The 22,077-nt window shown below is 48.7% G+C and overlaps 1 protein-coding gene across 2 annotated transcripts in view; it reads right to left on the bottom strand.

The window, feature by feature from the left end:
* Positions 1–889: 889 nt before the first annotated feature.
* The window catches only part of STK10 (serine/threonine kinase 10), a 62,691-nt gene continuing 41,503 nt past the window's right edge, over positions 890–22,077 (bottom strand). For both annotated transcript variants that reach the window (XM_068959179.1, XM_068959178.1), the window contains exons 5-19: positions 20,723–20,795; positions 19,807–20,001; positions 18,452–18,533; positions 17,021–17,155; positions 15,034–15,576; positions 10,408–10,538; positions 8,248–8,371; positions 6,842–7,021; positions 6,506–6,598; positions 6,201–6,330; positions 5,666–5,790; positions 4,908–5,096; positions 4,445–4,570; positions 4,008–4,121; positions 890–3,892 (exon numbers count right to left, since the gene is read on the bottom strand). In XM_068959179.1, the coding sequence (XP_068815280.1) occupies positions 3,752–3,892; positions 4,008–4,121; positions 4,445–4,570; positions 4,908–5,096; positions 5,666–5,790; positions 6,201–6,330; positions 6,506–6,598; positions 6,842–7,021; positions 8,248–8,371; positions 10,408–10,538; positions 15,034–15,576; positions 17,021–17,155; positions 18,452–18,533; positions 19,807–20,001; positions 20,723–20,795 (2,381 nt within the window). In that variant the 3' untranslated portion in view covers positions 890–3,751. The remainder of the gene's footprint in view (positions 3,893–4,007; positions 4,122–4,444; positions 4,571–4,907; positions 5,097–5,665; positions 5,791–6,200; positions 6,331–6,505; positions 6,599–6,841; positions 7,022–8,247; positions 8,372–10,407; positions 10,539–15,033; positions 15,577–17,020; positions 17,156–18,451; positions 18,534–19,806; positions 20,002–20,722; positions 20,796–22,077) is intronic.

Genomic DNA, 22,077 nt, shown 5'->3' with positions numbered 1-22,077 from the left:
CGGAGGGCTACAAAGATGATTAGAGGGCTGGAGCACCTCTCCTCTGAAGAAAGACTGCAAGAGCTGGGCCTGTTCAGCCTGGAGAAGAGAAGACTGAGGAGGAATCTCATTTAATGTGTCCAAGTATCTGAAGGGAGGATGTCAAGAGGATGAGGCCAGCCTCTTCTCCGTGGTGCCCAGCGACAGGACAAGAGGCAACGGGCACAAACTGAAACACAGGAAGTTCCATCTGAACCTGAGAAAAAACTTCTTTCCTGTGAGGGTGACAGAGCATTGGAACAGGTTGCCCAGAGAGGTAGTGGAGTCTCCTTCCCTGGAGATATTCAAAACCCATCTGGATGCGATGCTGGGAAACGTGCTCTAGAGGACCCTGCTTGAGCAGGGAGGTTGGACTAGATGAGCTCCAGAGGTCCCTTCCAACCTAAACCATACTGTGATTCTGTGATTCTTCCGTTAAAGCCAGGGAAGCTAAGCAAAAAGACAAAAAAACCCCATGCATAAGTGGTTTTGCTCTTCAGACAACACATGCCCATACAGATGGAGGCTCAGGCCTGGCTGGGCTGCAATGCTCCCTCGCCACCAAGTAGTGTCACTCGTGGTCTATTTTAACACACAGCAGAATAAGTCAGGGAACTATTGCTAGACACAGGTCTACCAAAGTTTTAGCTTTGTAGCAAATACGCTATTACTGCTGAGCTGCAGCTTGCAGCACAAGTGCTTTTGAAGCAACTAGATATATTTAAAAAACTGGAAGTTCAGCCTTGCAAGGTTCATACCGCAGAACAGGCTCTGGAGAAATCTCACTCAGCAAAAACCAGACTTTAAAGGCAAAACTGTGCTGGTCTGAGGCCGTCACCAGGGATCACGCAGGAAATCAGACACATGCCCGCATTTTTCAATCTGTTACTTTATTAGAATGCTCTTCATGGCATGGTGGTGGTCCCACTGAAGATGCTTTACAAAATATTAAAAAACCTTTTATTTGAAGCCATGTTTAAAAAAAAAAAAAGGCTTCTTTCCTCCCTCAAAAATAAGTTGAGTTTATTCGTGGTTACTTCTAAACAGCAAACAACAAAATATCCTTTTTTAAAGGGGGAAAAATAACCACCTTGTAAACATTACCATTGCAAGATGTGCTCCCCTGCCCTCCTCTAGGAGAGGGGTACGGTGCGCGAGCTATGGCACGCCTGGCAAAGGACAGAGAAGGGGCAAATTGCAAGGGACAAAACCATTCCTTCCCTTCATTAGCAAAAGGGGAACTTATGTGGCTAGTTCCAGGCTGCAAGTAAGCTCGACTGGACAAAGGGCCAACCAATTTACAATGAGGGGAGATCACATCAGCTCTTTAAAAGCCCCCCAGAAATGGCCTCCATCCCAGGGCTGCTCAATATTCAGAGAACTAACTCTCACTGGGCTAGTTCAAGAAAGCATTCAGAGAGGCTACGAAACGTTTCAGCTAGACAAAATATGTTATGAACAGTATGCTGCGAGATGTCCTTCTGCGGATCGCACACGATGTGTGAAAGGACAGGTGCCAGGTTCTGATTTCTGTGACAACAACCATTTCATACAGTAGCTCCAGACTGATACCCATGGGACTGGGAATTAAATCCCTGGGGCTGCAACTGCACATTTCTAATGCTATTAGAAAGCTGAGACCAGCACACTGTCCTGTTCAGAAACAACCCTCTGCATTCATTCGTTCTTATGTCTGCTCCTGGCCTGGCACTATCATCATATCCAAAAGGTACAGCTGATGGCTTTGAAGATAGGACAGGTGATCTGTCTAGGCAAGTAGGCTAGTTAGTGAAAAGCCCCTCTTTAGTCTGCTTGCAAAGGGTGCTAGCCCTCAGATTGCTATCTAGGCTGCCTGTGTTTATTAATAAAAGACAATAATGGTGTAGATTCAGAAGAAACTTGGGATGGCCCGAATGGATGCCGTCCTGCTGGTTTGCATGAATCTTGTAGACATGTATTATGAACTCTAAATAGGTAGTAAACGCACTCCTCAGATAAAGCGGTGTTAAAGACTTTGGAGGCCGACCCCTTGGGCTAAGTACCAATACTTAGCAATACGCTCCAATACACCTCAAACACCTTTTCCTGAAATGCAAGTGTGCCCCTGAATCAGCACATGAGATTTTAAGATAACATTTTTTTAGTAGAGACAGCCTTTTCTTTTCTTACTAGGGAAGCAGGCATAAAATAAACAATGTGGTCCAGAGAGCAACAGAAAGAGAAAAACCTAAGTGCTACCCTATGCCTTTTGATCACTGCAGTTATGTAAAGAAGGGGCTACTGCCCAGTGAGGTCACTGTCCCCTAGTCCAGGTCAGTGCTCTGGGTCCTACCCAGGAGCTCAGCGAAGCAGTGGCTTGTGCAGGTGGAGAAAGGCAGTCCAACTGAGCCACATTACCATGCAGCAGAAAGAAGGACATAGGGCTGGACATGCCACTGCTCCTCTGCCACAAGCAGAAAGCAAGGAGAATCATGTGAGATAGACTGTGGCTCATCATACAGAGATAAGGCATCCGTGGAGAAAGTCATGCTCAGAGTAACAAGCCAGGGTGAACTGTCTTTCCTCTTCCCTAGCATCCTTTACTTCAAGACTCATTCATTCCTTTCAAACCACGCTTTGCAGCATTTAACTCTGACGGCAAGGTGGCCAGGCTAGCTGACCTACATGGTCCATGCATATATGGCACTTAGCAAAGCTCAAGCAGGTACATGGGACCACGGGAGATCTGGAAATAAAATCCTTCTCCTCCTCACTTGCCCTGACTAGAAGGCACATAATTGTGATCGACACCTTACTGTGTCATCGCAGAACTGGACATCGTTACAAGCCTTTCTCTCTGCACACACACACATACTTCCTTAACACACAAAAGCCTACAGCCAGCTGAGCAGTTCAGTTATGATTCACCTGGTGCTGGCTGTGAGTCTGAGGGCCTAAGCCTTCAGTGCAAAATTCCAAACTCTCATCAGATAGTGTTAGGTAGGTGACAGAGGGACTGGTATGCCAGCAATCAAGGCAAAGAAAGAAGGAGAGGCATCTTCTAAAGCAAGCCCAGCCGGTCCCCTTTCTGCACAGTCTATACTGGGAGGAAGAGGAAAAGAAGAAACACAACCCTCTCTCCTCAAAAGAAAAAAAAATCCAAACCACTGTGTCTCCCTTGAGCAAAGAAGGGCCACAGTAAGTAAAAATAACTCTTTTAAGGCAAATGTTGGGGTGGCTATGAGGCCAAGGTTAGCTTAAGACAATGCTAAAGCTGCTTTGCCACAGATAAGTCATTTACCCTGACACAGAGGACCGGGAGGAGGAGCAGCCACAGTGAAGAGAGGTTAATAACCACTGGACAGTCTACAAGAGCTACTGCCCATTTCTCCGTTATTGAGAGCTGTTATTGCTTCAGTCAGAGCTGACCAGCCCAGTGAGCACCAGGCTCACGTAAAAGGTGATGCATTCAAAATCAGCTAACAGTGCAAGGAAGATCACAGATACGGTCCCTCCCAGGCTTCCCAGTCTGGAGCTTTGCTGAGCAGACTAGCCCCAGGAAAAGCCACCAAAACTTCCAGTCAGTGTCCCACAGCATAAGACAGAGGCTGTGCTTATCCCAGACAGAGCGAGGGGACAGGAGGGTGCTGTTCTGAGAAGAGGCTGCCAAGAGGGTCTTCCAAGTCCCAGTTGCCCACCTGCAGCCAAGGAGGACAGAGCAAGTACCAGCTGGTGGCCTGCCAGCTGCTAGGTGTTACAAGCTTTCTGCCGAGCTGAATGGGACAAACTTAGCATGTTTGGTTGGGGATGCCGGGGTTGGTCCATCTGCCTCATCGCTCAGCTTGAAGAACATCTCCTGCTCACGCTTCTTTTGGTTCAGCTCATCCTCCAGAGCCTTAAGCAAAAAGGAACACACACAATAGATGTATTTGTGATTATACTGGAGCTATGGACACTGTCCCTCCCGATCAGCCGAGCAGGCCACCCTGTTCACCCAGAGGAGGCACTACCTTTTTCCGTGGTCTCAGCATGTCCCGCCACTCCTTCATGTGCTGGTTGTGGTTCTCATCCAGGGATTTTAGCTTCTGGGTTTCATGTTCAATCAAGAGGTGGCACTTTTCATTCTAAATACAGATCACATAATAAAACATCTATTCAGTATACCGGCCTAGGGACTACAAACCCTGTGCTGGAACAGGACTTGTATCATCCAGCGGCATTCAGAGCTCTGAGCTCCAGGGCACACTTAGACACAGCCACAAAAGCCTCTAAAGGAAGAGCAGGAGGACACCAGTTCTAGTTCACCGGCAAGCCTCTGCAGCCACACTTCTTACAACGACCAGGAACCCCCTGTACAGGCTGTGCAGGGAATCAGACGTGCTCCCTCCACTGGTGCAGAAACAACGTGTCAGCAGCTGCGAAAGGTCAGACCATGATGCAAGGTTACCTGCAGTTGCTGGAGCTCGTTCGTGTTGCTCTCACACTGGGCAAGCATGTCCTTCATCTGCGTCTCATGCTTCTGCTGCTGCTGCAGCCGCTCTGCCTTTTGCCTCTTCTCCTCCTGCTGAGCAAACTGGAACAGAAAAAAGCAGGTACCTATATAAACATTGGTGCTCTGATATCTGGAGCTGGTTAAGAGACTAACCAACTCACACTATTATCTAAGGGGAGTTAAAAAAACAAAAACAAAACTAAACAAAACAAAATCTTCCCAGTGCTACTCACATTGGCAGCAGCACTGGAAACCATACCTGCTGCCACAAAAGCAGAGAGGCCTAACTTCCTGCACTGGATTAGATATTTGGGAACAGCTGCCTCTATCCTCTCTAACCTCCATTCTGCCAGCGGGACAGTGAGATACTTCACCCCCAAGCCAAGCTTCAAACCTGATGCCCTTTGCAGAACCTGACCTGTTTTATCTTCTCCCGCTGCTCAGATGCACTCCCGCTGGAGTGGATGTGAAGGCTCTTCTTGTACATGGCCATGCGCGTCTTCCCTTCACTCCTTTGGATTTTGGGGAGCCGGGCTTTCTCCTGCTGCTGCCGAATTTTCAGCTGCTCTATCATGCGCTGGTTGTATCGCTGCATTTGCTCCCTTTCCTGCAAGGGCAGAAGAAAAGTCATCAGAGGAGAAGAGATACGTCAGGCCAACAGGGAAGTTGCTGAGGAGACTGAAGGGAGCTGGAGACTCTCCACACAGGCATGAGACTTGGGAGTTGTACAGAGGTAGCCAGAGATAGACATCTCCAAGGGGACAGAGGAGAACAAGAGGTAAGGGCAGCTAATGAACATGCTGCAAATGCAGAGGAGAAGGGGGTTGAAAAGCAGCAGAAATGACTGTGAGATCTGCCAGTCTTCACTTGCTGCTGTGGGAATCCCCAGTCCCACATACTGAACAGTGACAAGTTTCCAGAAAAGCCCCCGAACTTCACAGTTGCTTCTTGGAAGCTATGTGTACACAATACAGAATGTACATCCCAAGCAAGTAGGCTGACCTGAGCATTATTCTTGCCCCTCTTCACCAAGAATGACCAAATCCCTCAACTCCTAACCCACCCTCCATTTAAAGTCTGGAAGGGAAAAATCCCCTTCAGGGACATGCAGGGTGTGCCGAGCCACACCGCGCCATCAGCACACAGCAGCAGGGGAGGAAGGAGCTAACTCTTTACCTTCTCATGCTTCCGGAGCAACTCATGCCTCTGGAGGAAGTACTGGTCCTTCAGCTGCTGCTTGACAAGCTGGTGTTTCTCCTGCTGCTGATGCTCTTCAAGATCCCACATGCAGGCCTCCCGATCTGAGCAAGGCAGAAGAGTCAGGAGAAAACCCTCCCTGGCCTCCCAGCTTGGTCACACGCAGTGTCCCAAGTGTGAGCAAGCCCCACATGCAGGAGGAGCACAGCAGATGCAGGGGGTGATCATTCACCACCTGTTTTCCAAGAGAAATCAGTTGCACACCATATCGGAGAATCATTTCTTGCAATTATGAAGCCTAATTGGTTCATATTTGTAAAGTGCTTTGAAGATTAAAGTGCTAAGTATTATTATTGTTAAACATTTAGACAGGATCTGGCAAGGATGTTTTTTCTAAATCCTGTCCTGCCAGCTTGCAACTCTGTCACAGCATCTGTTGCGTGGGAAGAGCCAGCATTGGATAAACCTATTGCTACAGCATTTGCTTTCTTCCTTCTCAGCCTTTGCCACCCACCTCTCATGAGCTGCTGCTTTTTGTTCAGGCACTCGCGTTCCTTGTCACAAATCTCTTTTTTGTTTTGGGCTGTTATATTCTTCATGGCCAACTCCAGGTCCTCTTTCTGCTTGGCCAAAAACTCCTGCTCCTAGGAGAAAACAGCAGTAGCACTTTGTGCCCTCCCTCCTGCTACAACGTGACAAGCATCTGGCGGAATTTTAACATCTGCCGATCCCTAAAGGAGGGAGGTCAAGATGATGCATGCTTCTGTCCCCTATACTCCTCCCAATCTTTGAGTTGGAGCAGTCCTCTCTCAGCCTTACCATGGTTTGCTTCTTTTGGGCAAAATCATCCATCTTCACCTTCATGTTTCCTTTCCGCTGTTGCCGTGGCAGTTTCTCAACCTCATTCTTGACCTTTAGGGGAGGGAAAGGCGATTTATCAGCAGGTAATTTTAGGCCAAGAACAACCCCACCTAATGTCCCTAAACAGCTGGACCTCAGGAATCTTTCAAAAATATCAAATAAAAGTAAGAGCTTCCTGCTAAAACACTAGCAAACACTTCCTTCTCAAGATCTACTGTGGTGAAATACTGATGCTGTCCTGGAAGAAACAGATGCAGGAAATCCATCTTTCTTCCATCCCTTTCCCGTGTTTACCTCCTTCTTCATCTGCTTCAGCTGCTCCAGAAATTTGGCATGGTCCCGTTCCTGCTCCATGCGAATGCGTTTCGCCTCCTCCCGCCGGCGCAGCGAGTGATCTTGTTCCATCTTCTCAATCTGCTGCTTCTGCTGACGTTCAAGGTTCTCCAGTTCGGTGTCATAGAATTTCTTCTTTGCCTGTATGAGAAGAAAATATGGGTCAATCCCAGCCTCCTCTGTGCTTTAGCTCCTTTCAAATGATTAAAAAAAAAAAAAAAGTGGGATCCCTGCATGAACTGAGTTGCTTTACAGGCAAGAGAAATTTCCAAAAATGAGACATGAAACATTCAGGGCAGAGCTACTTCTAGTGGGAGTAGGAAACATTCACATTCCCGTGTTGATGCATTGCAACCCTTTCTCCTTGCTTGAGTCCTGCAACATCCCACTAGGACCTGTTGCTCTGGGAAAATATTAGCACACAGTGAAGCTCAAGCACAACGTTTCTTGCTCTGTGGACGTTGCCTTGCAAGTTTGAGAGCACGGCACACCAACAGCCCCTTTGCGTCCAATCTCTCTCTCTTCTCAAGCAGCAGAAGCAGAGCACACCAGTGTTAATGGGGGCAGATTGCTAATGGCCACAGGGAAATGGTACAGGAAGCACATTCAGGGGTTTTGCACGTTGCACAGTGCTGTGAACAAATCCTACAAATAAGAAGTGACTTGCTAAGATGGGAATTCACAGATGTTGCATGTCAAGTCTTTAGAAATGTAAGAGAACACATGAACTGAATGATGCTTCTCTGACCCTGCCAGGAGAAGATGGGGTTACCAAACGTACATGCTAGGTGAATTAAGTAAAAGGTATTTTAAAGAAAGTTCATGAAAGTTTTAAAGAAGTTACTTACCTACAGAATTATTTTACTTTTCAACATAGGCTCCCCAAAGAGGAAATAAGTACCTAAACCCTGTTTATCTTTATTCAACTTATACCCAAAGACTTGTCAGTTTTTCTGCTTCCACACCCTGGCCACAATGCTTTCTTATTTAAAGGGCCTTTTCCTGTGAAATACAACAGCGATACAATCTGTTTCTCACAGTATAACCAAACAGACATATAAGGAAAAAGCATTAAAGAGGGAAAGTCCAGAACACTCCTTCCCCTACTACACCCTCCTGGGCAATGGCCATTAGTACTTCCTACGCTGTAGGCTGCACGTGCTTAATGCCCACAGAAGACTCCATTCCCCACAAATGCATCCAGTCCCTCAAATCCCAGAGGGGTTTCTCAGCTCACTGAGGACACAATGTCCCAGGATTGCTGCAACCCAGTTAGCGTTGCCTTGTGAAAGGGTTCGCAGCGCATCTGCAGAGGAGAAGTCAAACCAGCTGCTATTTAGGAGTTTCCCCTTCCCCTGACCATGTACCGTCAATTCTTGCTCAAAGCGCCTGAGCATTTGCTCCAGCTGCAGCTGGTGCTTGCTGTTGAGCTGGGCCTGGTTTCGGTGCTCCTCTTTCTGAAGGAGGCGGAGCTCCCGCAATTCCTGGCGCCTACAGAGAGTTAAAAAGGAGGGGGAGAGAGAAATGCACAGTCAGACAAGTTCAGCGCTATGCGCCTGAGACGGCAGAATCGATAACCAGAGCACTACAGCAGTGAACGAAAATTGCATGGCCATCCCTTAGCACTCTGCCACTCTCGCCTTCAGCACAGGCAGAAGGTCAATGCCTGCTGACTGATGTGCTCTAGGGCTCTGTGATACCAGATCACTGCGAGGAAGCGGGATGTTAATTGTGTTAACTATTGGCCAACTGTCAATTTTCGCAGGTAAGCCTACTGCTATTTAAGACTTCTCAAGCAAGGCTTAACAAACCTCCTAAGGTGATGCTACAGGTAATACTCTCCTGGCTGAGATCAAAGAGACCTCTCCTGCCATCCAGTCTAGCGCATACTGGTTTTCGAAACACAGCTCAGGCCAAGCTAGTGTTGCCCTGGCCTGGCCCCTATGCTCAGCATCCGTTCTTGCTCATAACTGGATGGCAGAAAGGGCAGTTTTCCCAAATTCTGACCTATATATCAGGATGCTGCATCACTCTCCTCATGTAGTCACCCAGCTTTACGTCCAGTAAAAGGGAGTCTCTGCCTGGTCAGATAGTTGTGGCTGAGCCTGTTTTTGCCAAATTTATGCACGACTGAACTGGAAGTCAGTGATGTGACACTCAAGATGGAAAGCAACAGCAATTTTCCTGTGCAGAATCCCCGCCGTGACCTCTGCTGCTGTGCATTAGCGTTACGCACTTAGTACAACTCTCTCTGGGGGCTCCATTGGGAAAATCACCTTAGAGCAATTTCTTTTATCAAAACAAACTCCAGCCCCATTAAATCAATTGGCTCAGCATGATGTGTTCACTCATAATCCCACCTTCAAATCAATACCTTGCTGTGTTCTAGAAAGCCAGAAATAAGACCCTTAAGTGCAAAACAACATGGCAGGGGAGTTCATTATGCCTGCTAGCTAGGCCCAGTAGAATAACCATTTCTGAAAGACGTTCAGGGACTTGATGCTTTTCAACTCAAGCCTCTCTGTGCCTTCTTCCACCTTGTAGATTACAGGAGGAGGCAGGCTATTAAAAAGAAGAGTCTGTTTTCAGGGATGCAATCACACCTGCAAGAGGACCAGCAGAGAATGCCCCAGCTGTGAATTCCCTGCACGCCAAGACAGGTGCTCCCCAGGTACGTTTGGGCTATATGTGCTTCTCCCAAGAAGCAGCTAATGAGCTACTGCATATACTCTCCATTAGAGACTAGAAATAAGGCTGCCATGGTGACATACTGTGCTCGGGACAGATTATATTCTTGGGGAGTCCTTCAGAGCAGCACAAAGGAAGCCTGGAACAGAGAATCAAGCCAAACAATTTGTATTTTAATTCTTTAACGGCCCTCTTCCTTTCACTGTCATTATGAATAGTAACGGGGATAGAGACAGCTCTTTCTCTCCCTGATAAAGGGCTACTGAGATTTGAAGGCTATAAAATCTGTAATGGAATCATAAAGGTTTAAGTGGGGAGGATACACCTGTGAATATTAAGTGGTGTTCAAAGAATTTGCAGCCCCTTTGGTCTTTTCGTTAATGAGGGAGGAGAGACAACAACAAAAGGAATACGAACATCTCCAGAAGTTATCTATGTTTATTTCCATTGAGCTAATGCACCCACAGCCCTGGCGACACACATTTGATCATTCTTAGAGCAGGCTCAGGAGAGAGCCGGCGAGCGCAAGCTTCCTTCATCTCAGCCTTGCCACATCTTATCACCGAGATGCATCCCTCATTTCCCTGTATGGAAATACAGCTCACCATACGTGGTATAGAGAGCCCAATGCTTGGCACAAATGTGGCCAACAAAAGGCTAGAGGAAGTGATGCTCATGTTGGACAGTTCTCCTGTCCAAGGTGGACCATGGTTACCAGGTTTCACAGAGAAGACAGACAGTGGAAGGAATTCTGGTGGCTCCTGGGTTTGTTTGTGGAGAAAAAAAACTCCGCCCCATCCAGCCACCTTGCCCTCCCTCTGTCCTGGTGACTAACTTGCCTGAGAAATCTCATCTCTTCATCTTTCTTCTCATCCTCACTGATGATCTTCGAGGTGGTGACGCTCACTTCTACCCCATCCACCACGAACTTCCGAGTCCGCTTCAGCGTCTTCTTCTGCATCCGAGAATCCTGATGTTCAACAGGGGAAGAAAGAGAGAGGCCATGAAGTGGGCTCCCTGGCTTATTGTGCAGGATGCTAGAGCTGAAAGTCTCAGAGCAACTTTCATGCTGTTGCTAACAAAGAACATAAGCAAGGAATCTGCATCAAGCAAAAATCATCAGCAGATTCGAAATTTCAGTTCAAACCATACATTCTTTGTTTACTATCATGATGCAGGATATTGTGATTTCCACCCTCCAGAACCATTATCTGGAAGAGAGACAACCCACCACACGGAGGACCCTTCCCTGCTTTGTCTAAATGAAGTCTTCAGTTAGTAGTCAGTAGTAGACTGATGGAGGACACTGGGACCTCACTGAACTGCAAAGCCTAGGAATCCATGAAAAGTGAAGTTTGCAATGTTTCCCTTTAAACCGCCGGGGCCATCTGACCCTCAGGTTCCCCCAGCACACCTGCAGATCCAAGGCAGGCAAGGCCTCTGTGTCAGGCTTGCAATTCCAGACAGAGCTGCGTGGAAACAAGCCAAACTTGCCTAAAGGCGTGGAACGTATGTCCCTCTGGCTCTCATTACCCTACTTAGTTAATCACAAGCAGCTCCAAGCCCCTCAGTGACCTGCGTAAAGCACAACTCAGGCTCACTTTCACTAGGGTAGGTAGAGACAACTGCCAGGAGCAGTGTTCTCTCTCAGCAACACCACAGCTAGCGTGCATTCCTCTCGGCTTGACTGGCTGCAGGACTGGGCCCAGGGAGTCGGTTTCTTTGGCAAAAAAGTAAGGATATGAATAACTCAGATCACATAGTCCCACAGGGAAGGTGCAGCAATGGAATGGGCAAACACTCCCCAGAGTCCTCCTGCTCTTCTCTTGCTTCTACTATAATCACCGTTGCAGACAGAGAAGACAGCCCAAGAGCTTCCCAGGAGCCCAAAGAGCCCAAAGCTTAGTGAGAGCCCAAGGAGCTTGCTGCAATGAGCTGTGGAGAAATCCTGAGGGCAAGCAACTTGCTTACTGTGAAAAAACGTACCAGTACATTTGTGGTTAAACCAATGCAGCGAAACAGGTGCCGAAAGTTTTGCATGAGACTAACTTAGGTCATTAAGGCCCTTTATTGCCCCAAAGCATTCAAGCAGCACGCTAAAAATCCTACATTTGCGAAATGAGAAAATGTCAATATTAGCATGCCTGGGCCGCCTGCAGTGCCCGTTTGACACAGTGACTCAGGCCCTAACTACGCAAGCCCCTGCTGCCCGCGCGCCGGCAGCTGGGATGAATGTGCGGGCCCCTAGCCATGCTGCAGGGCTCTTCTCCTGCTGCTGAGCACACGGCTCCTGTCTTGTTCATGAGGCTGTTCAAACCTAGACCTACAACCAGAATTATTCATTTTCTCCTGGCCTTTCCTGGTGTCCCCTGGTAGAGGGTCAGGACCCTCTCCTGAACAAGGGTCAATGCATTTTCATGACACTTCTGTGAGACAAAGTATGCTCCAAACATAGCAAACTGTGATAAACAGGTCATTCGGGACACTGACTTTGTGTGCCCGCTTTGAACACATTTTGCAGCATACATCCTAGTATGTCTCCTCCAGCTCTCAAGGGTTTTAGCTGAAGCTGTGAACACTCAGTACTTGTGCAGATCAGGCATCAGAAATTCAAGCTACATGCTCAAAATGACAATCTCCCCCATAACGTGTTAGCTGTATCTGAGAAAGTAAATCTAATCCTATCTGTCCCTCCTGCCTGCATGTTATTTCTGATTGTTTTCTCTGCCAGCTGCAGCCTCCCCAACTCACCTGTAAATTTCTCATCCTTAATCTTTTTAAGGGGGGAAAAAAAAAAAAAGACCTGGAAGCTTTTTGCTGAAACCTTCTTTAATCTTTCTTTTGATTAAATTACAAGCAACTGGAAAAGGAGTCTGGTAGTAAAACAGTCACCTTAACTTTGCAGTTCAGCATGTAATAAAAAGCATTTAACAGTTAATGCTCATAACAGAAATGGTTTAACTCTTTGCTGTTCCTTCTCTTGCTGCAGCATGCCTGGCACCCTGTGCAGGCAAGGAAACTGCATCAGAAATGCGAGCAAGGGGAGAGCAGGGGCAGTATCACTTGGGAAGGGAGTTTGACTCGTGAAGCTAAGCCTGTGCCCAGGAGCCTGTGGGATGCCCCATGTGCATAAGGGGGAGAGGCAGTAAGAAAACCTCTTTCCCAAGTCCCTCCTGCATCTTTTCAGTATACAAAGTAAACAAATAAGCACAGCTATTTCCTGCAACTGTAAACAGAAGCCCCTGGAAATCGCAAAACATCGCAGCGTGGGGCTGGCCCAGCAGCTGGGAGGAAGAGGAATTCAGCCTCAAGAGGAATTAAGTGCATCAGAAATGCTGAGGCACAGCTCTCTGAACTGGGCACAAAGACCAGAAGTACATACCTAGACTTTGGCCGAAACAATGTGTAGGTGTTCTTGCTTCTGTTGTGAAAGGTAAAGCAAAATATTCAGTGCAGCCTGACCGAAAGAGACCCAGAACTGCCTGCAATCAGAGCGGCGCAGACCAGAAGTGCTGTTGGTGGTGGGCTGAAAGCTCTCGTGGAAGTCTAGCTCAGACATTCATCCCCATCCTCAGAGCTGGGCAAATCATGTGAATTGAAAGGTCTCCGTTGTCCCATTGACATCTCCCCAATCTGTCCCATGATAAGCACCGTGGTTTCCAGTCTTATGGGAACGCTGCAAGGATTAGCATTTGCCTGGAGTCTGAACTGCCCCTTGTATTGCGGCTAGGTAGGAGGAAGCAGCACAACCCTGTACCTCCCCACACACTCAAATCTCACGGTGCAAAACAGGAGTCGGACGGGCATCTTCCCTAGGGCGCTCCAGTAGCGGTGTTCCTGGAGAACAGCTTTAAAGGAAAGCCTTGCTCAGAGAAGTGTGATTTAGTTTGTTCAGAGCATCTCTCTGGCCAGGGACAAATCAAACTAAATCTAACACTACCATCTCTTTTTGAGACTTAATCCCAGTAAAAACCCAAACAACTCCTCTTCTCCTTTAGGGAAAAGGAGAACAATTACATATGTAACATCATATGTATCTTTGACTGACCTCTAAGGAGATCATATATCACAAGAAAGGTAATGAAGAGGAGTGAATTGCTACATAAAAGCATCAGAGCATCACACTTCCCTCATTAGCAGAGCCACATTAACTGTAGGCTCCTGTGAGGGGAGGCCAGCTATCGCGCTCACAGCAGGAGAGAGGAGGTGAGAAAGTTTTGCTGAGAATGGTATTTGGGCATGTTTGTATGCCGGGAAACTCTCACTCATGCAGGCATGCGGATAAAGATCTTGTGCAACGCAAATCTCTGCCCCTTCAAGTCACACACATTACTTCATCTGAAGCTTAGTAAATATCATTCCAGTTATTTTGCCTCTTCAATCAAAGCCATGCTGACCTGGTGTGCTCAGGCTCACAAACATTCCCAGTCTCCAGAAAGCCTTAAAAAAAGCCAAGAAGCGTGGGAGGTCTTAGTGCAAATCACTGCTGACGCAAAGCAGGTCACAGTGTGGCAGGTTGGAAAAATCAAAAAGCGCACCAGCCTAAATAAGCTGTCTCCTTGCACCAAGTGTTTTAGGCAAGAGCAGTAGGGGGACTGGCAACATATCAAATTTAGAAAATGACATTTTGGTTTTCCACATTTGGGCTTGCTCAGCCTTCAGGTTACTTCAGGTTTGTCAGAGACTCAAATTAACTATGGAGTGTTGGACGTTCATTAGATTTCCGTGGCCTGGGACAGCAGAGGACACCTGTACCTGCAGCAGCTCCCCTGAGCACTTCTTCTGCCTTCAGGGACACGTTGCCTGCCTGTAGCACAGCTCAACCCCGCATTGTGTGCTGTGCCATGCTGCAGCCTAGCCAACCTGAGCTCAGCCTAGCCTACCTCCATGCTCAGCTGGGACCAGCAACCCATAGAAAATGGAAACAAACCATTGAAGACTTTGCCTGGAGATGGGATTCCTCACTCCTTTCTGACCCTATAGTTATTTACAGAGCTCCAAGCTTGGAAGCTGGAGCCTCACAAGCCTCATGGCGAGCCTCTCTGATTCTCTCATTGAACAGCACTCCCTGTGGGATGGCACCTGGGTGCTTCAGCATCATGCTCAGGGATTAAAAGCCAGATTCCCGGACCATCCATCCTTAGCCAGCCTCTGTGTGCTCTCCTACTTTATCCACTCCCCAGGACACCTGGATTTCCAGGAACATGGCAGACTAGGGCCAACTCATTATTTCCTCCTATAGTCAAAGACCAACACTATCTAGGTTAAAAATCTTAGAGAGAAGCGTGCTGCTTTCACAGGAGAGAGTCTAATGGGCTATTGCTGGTGTGTGCACGTGTGCAGCCTCCCAAGGAAGGGATCTGAATTTTGGGAATAATATATTTAGCTAAAAAGAAAAAAAAACCACTTTTTAATAAGGGACTTGCCCCTCTTCCGTCTCTACACCCTCTACCCACCACTCTCACCTTCAGAGAGAGTGAGCCGCTCTCTCTGTTGAGGGACAGGTCAGCAGACAGCGAGATGATGAGGTCCATGCTTTCTGAAGCCGAAGTGCTGCCAGAATCCGAATCCCTTTTGCACCGGTTGCTGGAAAATGGAGCCGGGGAATCCAGGCTCCCATTGGCGAGTTTATCCTCCGTGAAGTTTTCCAGGTGGCTGCTCTCTGGCCGGTCCCCGATGCTCTTCTGCTCTTTGCTGGCTGGTCCAGGCTGCTTATTCCCCTCAGTTGAGTTGCTCAGCTTGCCTGGGGTGTCCAAGGCGACCTCCTCACCCTCTGTGCCTGTGGCAGCAGAGCTGGTGATAGCTTTTGTGGAGCGGTTGCTCTCCAGTTTTTTGTCACTGTTTTTCCCTTCACCTCCCTTCACTTTATTGCTCTGTCCATCTGCAATCTCCTTTTCAGTCTCCACAGGCCCGTTAACTGTCATGGGTGAGGAAGAGTCTGGAGGTTTCTCCCCATCAAAACTCAGCTGACTTGCTTCAGAGGGATCCCGCTTGTGCTTGCCAGGGGGCTGGAAGGACATGGAAGGGAAGATGCCGAGTTTTGCATAGAAAACAGGAAGGGGGGATCATGGGTGGGAGAGAAGAAACCCAGAAACATGGGCCCAAACAAAGGCAAGTGTCACGGCCTTTTTCCTTGGGGTGAGGTGCACATACAACCTACATGTCTCCTGCTGAGCTCTCACCATCACTTTAACGCAACTGCAAGAGCCATAAGTCTTCAGAGTGAAGCCGCCTACAGCTAAAGAGTTATGAGGAGGAAATTGTCTCTTTGACACATCTGTCCTGGAATATGTACATCTTTCTCCAGGTACATGGTCCTGAGGGCTATGGACATTATTGGAAGGAAATAGCACAGGGGGAAACTCCGAGAAACAAATTCTTTGGAGATATCCATACCGAACTCCTTTTCTGTTGGTTAACAGTAGCACGGGCTAATCACTGTTCTTTGCCATGGGTCAGGGAAGTCCTGGTGTCTCCAGCAGCAGAGCTGCCCAGGCAGCCCTGGCACAGAGGGGCTTGCCAGGCTCTGTCCTAGAGCTGGCGGTGCCCTCACTGCAGTACCACGGCCATCCAGTGCTTGCTTCCACTCCAACTTCTCGAGCCTGCGCCAGACCCTATTTTTCAGCTATTTTTTTTTAGGTCCAGTCATTGTTTCTTTCTGTGGCCAGGAAAGGGGGTGGCATTTCCTACCCTCTCGTGGAATTAGGAAGCATGGGCTCCATCCTCCATGCAACCCCATGCCAGAGCGTTCAGAGCTCTTCCTACATAGAGCCCATTGGGTCATCAGGTCAGCCAACCTATTTTAGGTCTTGGTCTAAGTCAGAACTGGCTATTTCCCTTCACAAGGGTGACCTATCTCAAGACAGCAGCACCTCCCCTTCCTCCTGCCTTCCTTCCCCACACATGCACCTCCTTTCAGCGACACTGCAGCAGCTGGAAACAAACGGATAACGGGGCCGTCAGCCCAGCGGCCGGTCACCCACGAACCCCGGCAGAGACACACTGCCCGCACAGATGGGGTGGGGAGGCAGCCAGCAGCGGCGGCAAGCCGGTGTGAAGAAAACCTCTCCATCCTTCAGCAAAACCCTCAGTCTTGCCCACAGCAGCAGATTTTTGCAAGTCCCTCCTAGAAAGGGAAGCTTGGCCACTAGCCAGCACCATTGTTTCTCCATGCCCTTGGCAGCCACGGGAAAACAGTCCCTCCCTGATCGAGAAAACGCTTTCCTGTCCACCTGACTGGACCTAACACGGCAGCAGCCTTCTCCCCAGGGAAGTCTGGGGGTGGAGGGGGCAGGGGGTGGAAATAGTTATTAATCGGCCCTTTTGAGCCAAGGAAAGTGCTGGGCTCTTTCCCTCACAGCAGCTGCACTCTGTGCCACGAACCCACCACCCTGCAAAATAAAGCGTGCAACCTCCCCGGCGTAGGGCTGGGGAGGAGGGCGAAGCGCTCACAGAGGCGGACTCCGACGAGTCGTCTTCTTCCGCTTCCTCCCGGCTGTCTTCGATTTCTTCCATCACCTCAGCCTTCGCCTCCGCCACCAGCTCACGCAGGGCCCGGTTGCTGGTGACCTTGCTAACGAAGGGATGCTGGAAAGCCAAACATGACAAGCGCACGTTAGGAAGGCAACGAAGGGGCCGCACGAGGCTGTGCCTGAGCAAGTGGATGGGAACTGCAGGGCTGGCATCACCAGGGCAGGCAAGAAGCCTTTCTTGCTTATAAACAGCTGTAAAGACCTAGGGACATTGTTCCAACCAGTGTTACCGTTTATGTAACCCCGTAAATGAATTTACAGCTTTGTGCAGCGCGCATGCAAGAGAAAAAGAAACGGATGCCGAGGTTAAGCGCCAGCTCTGCACACAGATGTTCAAAGCGTGGTGCTCTGCAAGGCTGCTTTATGTCAACATCCACCAAACAAAAGCAACAGCTGCATTTAAACAAGCGGGTCTCACTGCAGAAGCCATCTATTAAAGATGTCCTCTCCTTGACACGGGAGGGCTTGGGCCTGGGGTTCAGGTCTCCCGAATCTGCAGGGAGCCTCCTGCAGCGGAGGGAAGAGCAGATTCTGCAGGAAGCACGTGTGCAAACAGAGCGGGGGGAGGTTTAATTGAAACCGGGCTCGAATCCCTCAGCACACACAGCAGTGTGTTTGTGTTAAGTTTCATTGACAGGCCGGGGCGTCCCTCTGGTTTGCAGACTATATTGTACACTTCCTCTTGTTGACTCAGGTAAACATACACCCTCCTTGAACTGCTCAGCGTGACAACTGCAAGCCACAGGGCTCCTCTCCTGTCTACCCCAGGCACATCTGGGCCAGATCCGTTCTCCAGATCAGAAGCTGATTGGTGAGGCCCAGCACACACTAAGGCAAGTCAGACAACATGCCCAACTGACCAATGTGCAGGGCATGCAAACGTGCCAGCACTACAGAATTATCAGAGCATTTGCAATCAGCAGGAAAAAGCATTTGCCAGGTTTTTATTGGGATTTCTGAAGGGGACAGGATGGAAGGAAAGGGAAAGGGTTGAATTTTAACCCGGCATAATGCAAGCTGACTGCCACATGGGCATTTTTAGGAAATGGGAGCCTATTTCTATTCCAGCTGATGTCAATAGGAGCTCTGCAGTTGGCTCCAATCGGGAAAACATCACTACTCTTCCTTGGAGCATTTTAGAGGCTGAAAAGTACTGAGCACTTTCTAAGCAAGAACGAAATGATCTGAAACCAGTCTGGGGTTGATCGATAAATTAAAAAACAAAAAGAGAGAGAGAGAGAGAGAGAGAGAGAACCAGGATATACAAACATGGGTGGTTCATACGCCTAAAGACATGTGAAGATACAGATACAAGCCATGGATCCAGCCCGGGGCGAGTACTGGTCCCTACCTCCAGCAGCTGTGCTGCACTTGGCCGGGTCTCTGGGTTCTTGTCCAGGGCAGTCTTCAGGAAGTCTCTGAACTCCAGGGACCTTTAAACACACATTGGTGAGAAGCTCAGAAGAGGGAAAAGCCTCAACTCCATGAAGGCCTGCTTGCTCTCTTTGCAAGCCGTCTCCCAGTTTGTGTCTGGTCACAATCACTCTTTCACTCCCAACATGGGAAAGGCAGTGGTCGATTACTGTGATTATTTGTAGGAGAATCAGTGATTTGGCCAACTGAGAGACAAGAATTTCCCTTAATGGTGATAGCAACACATGGCAGGACTGAGTGCCAGCCACTATGCCATGCAGTCAAGGCTAGAGAGATGGGGAGAAGGTGCCAACCACTCTCTTCACAGAGCGAGCCCGTCGGTGGAGCTGCGTTGGACAAGGATGCTCCAGGATCTGTCCTTACACCCGGGTTACTAGGGTAAAAGGAGAGCTGTGAAGAGACCAGGAAGCCCATGCGAGCTCACCATCAGCCTGTCCAGAGCAGCTCCTACGTACGAAGTGCTTTCTAGATCTCCTTCTGGCTCCTTCACAGCTCCAGAGGAGGTATCCCACTCTGCTTGGTTGGTGGGGGGGAGGGGTTTGCAGCAGGCCCAGTTGTCCAGGACTCCTGCCTGCTAACTGGAGTCTCTGTAACTACACTTGTGGCTTCAGCACTCTCCCAATAGTTTGCTATTGCCTATCATATCGTGGGTGTAGTCATGATAGGAAAAAAAAAAAAGGAGAAAGTGAACTAATTGGATTGTTTTAAATGCCATAGCAGCTTTCCAAACTCCAGGAAAGGAATTATGGAATTCTCCCTCCTGGTGACTTCCAGGTTCAGAGAGAAAATGGCCTTTCATACAAGAGCGAGATGCTTCTCTTTACCCTGAAAATAGTCAGGGGATTGCCCTCACTTCAGGGCTGCAGGTGCCCAGCCCCGCAGAGAGTGACAGCAGCTCCACCCATGCTCTCCTGACACCAACAGCACCAACATGGCCCTGGGCTGCTCCTGCTCCAACAGCCCCCCTCTGCTGAACAGTCTGCCTTTAGACAGCGGTGCTCTTGGGGCCCTAACACACAACTGGACCTAAAATACAACTAGAATTTCTACATCAGGAGGTCAAATTGGACAATCCTGTTATAAAGGACTAGTTTTCTCTCCTCGAATACTATACAAGTGTTTGGGAGAGTTGCACATTCCTGGCTTTGCTGCCGAGGTTTACCCCCAATAGGAGTCCTTCCAGCCCACAGTACAAATCACAGCGTGCGTCTTCCTGGGAACCCAGGACCAGGCCACCCGTCTGTGCATGGGTGCCAGCGGACTCCACCTTACCATTTGGAAGGGCAGCTAAGCGTGGGAGGGTCAGACTTGGCAATCTTCAGCAGGACTCTCATGGGGTTGAGCTCATGATGGGGTGGCTCAATCTGGGCCATTTCAATCAGTGTAATTCCCAGGGACCAGATGTCAGCTTTGTAATCATAAGGAGTGTCTTTCATGGTCTCGCACATCACCACCTCTGGGGCCATCCTGCAAGGGGCACAGCAAGGAGAGAGATGGTGAGGGATTACACCACAACCATTGCCACGCATGTGAGCCTCACAACCACGATTAAATACTTTAAATAATCTGCAGCATGGACCCAAGAATGGCCTTTCTTCCTAGCTCTAGGTTTAGGAAGAAGCAGCATCTTTTCTTAAGGGGATGGTCCTCCCTCTTCCTCTGACCAGGCGAGACAGCCTGTGAAAACCCCCAGGCCATTGACATCTGGCATAGATGTTGCTTCAGACAATAAACTAATATTTGCCGAATCCGTTCCTTCAGCAAGTTGGATGATTTAGAGATTACATTTCTGCAGTGAAGAGTTGTTCTCATGTGCCTGGCGCTGCTTCAAAGCACAGGCGGCCACCCGGGGAAGGAGGAGCAGCGAGAGCACACACGCAAGCACATGTGTGTCCTGCGCTCCTCCAAGTTTCGAGAACTGCAGCCTCTTGGCTGGCTCAAGGCACCGTGACTGCTGCACTGATGATCCTCGCTGCTCCCTCCGGATGAGGGAAACCCTTGCACATGGGGACGCCAGCCCAGACTCCTCGGCAAAATCCTCCCACCTGTGCTCAGTAAGGCAAAATGGCTGAATAGATCCCAAATACTAGCGGATCCATATCTCTTAAACAAGGCTGATTTTCAGAGAAGTGAAGGGATCCCACAGCTCCTTATGAACGCTGGATTTCTTACAAAGCAGATCACCCACCAGTAAGGGGTTCCAATGAAGGAATCTCGCTTCTGCAAGGTTTTCATGTTTTTGGCAGACACTCCAAAGTCAGCTGCAAAGAGTGGTAACATCAGAAGCATTAGAAAAACCAAAAGACCCTTCTAAATTAGCACACTTGGCTGAAACTCAGATTTAAAAGCAAACATACATTTAAAACAAGAACATGATACAATGTGCTGTTTCCTCTAAACTGAGCATCAGAAATTAAACTTACTTTTGTGTACACAACCACCAGGGACCTTCCCCTCCCACTCACTATACGGCAGGAGCATTACAAGCCACCCTTACTGTAGCCCAAACCCTACACATTTAGAGGGAAGATCTTTTCCCACAGAGGAAAAAAAACCCAGCAAGTCCATGACAGATTACTCTTAGCACTACTATTTAGTAGCCAAAAGTCTCATTTTTACACTAGAAAACCCAAAGCACTGTTACATACTTTCTTTTCCCTTCAGCCCCATACACAGCAGCCACTGAGCAACACCTTTCCCTGACTTTTCCTTCCAATAGAGAGATGCTGAAGTCAATCCAAACTAAATCAGTAAGACATTAGGAAGGTATTGGGCCCACTCCAGGTCAGCTCTCTCTCTAATGGCTCTAATGGCCTTCAGAAAAGCTGTTATCCATTGCACCCCTGGGCTCAGGGTGCCACTGCCGGTGGGTGCCCCTTGGCATAGCCTGGCAGGGCATTTCCTGTGTTGGAGCAAGGCCCACAGTTGCATGCAGGTTTCCATCTTTCTAGGCTGGCTGTGCATGGTTTACTGTTTTAGGAGATGGGAGTGGGTCTCCATCCAGCACCCACAGCCACATCACATGAACTCCCCACAGCTGCTGCACCCCCCTTGTCAGGGTCTAGCAAGAGATTTCCTCCTTTCTGACCAGGCCACAAAAACAAAGTTACCTTCTTGTCCCTCAGCAGGTAGATGGAGGCGAACTTAACTCAGGCCTATAGAAAGTTGGCAAGGCAACTCGTTGGCAAACCTTGTCCTGTCACTAGCAGACCTGCTCTGGAGATAAGACGAATTCTTTCAGCTTCCAGCCCTGCCAACTGGCACCTTTTACAGGATGCTCAGCAAGCCAAAAAGCATGAAAATTGAGTTCAAAAAGTGATTAAACAAATTTATGAAAGAAAAGTCCATTAAGGCCCAGCTCTGGCTTGGGAAGTCTCCAGGCCCTGCACTGCTGGGGGCTGGGAGGTGAAGTGTCTTTCCACTTTCCTCACTCATCCTTCTCCCAGATAGGACACTGGAGGGACCCCGAGCAGCTGTTTTTTTGGTCATCATGGCTCTTGGGTATAATTTTTGCATCTGCAGTTGTACCCAAAGGGGAATTTC

Source organism: Struthio camelus, chromosome 13 (genome assembly GCF_040807025.1).
Source record: "Struthio camelus isolate bStrCam1 chromosome 13, bStrCam1.hap1, whole genome shotgun sequence".
NCBI classification, from domain to species: Eukaryota; Metazoa; Chordata; class Aves; order Struthioniformes; family Struthionidae; genus Struthio; species Struthio camelus.
Note: the sequence above shows the minus strand (reverse complement) of the source record. Positions and strands in the feature narration are given on the sequence as shown.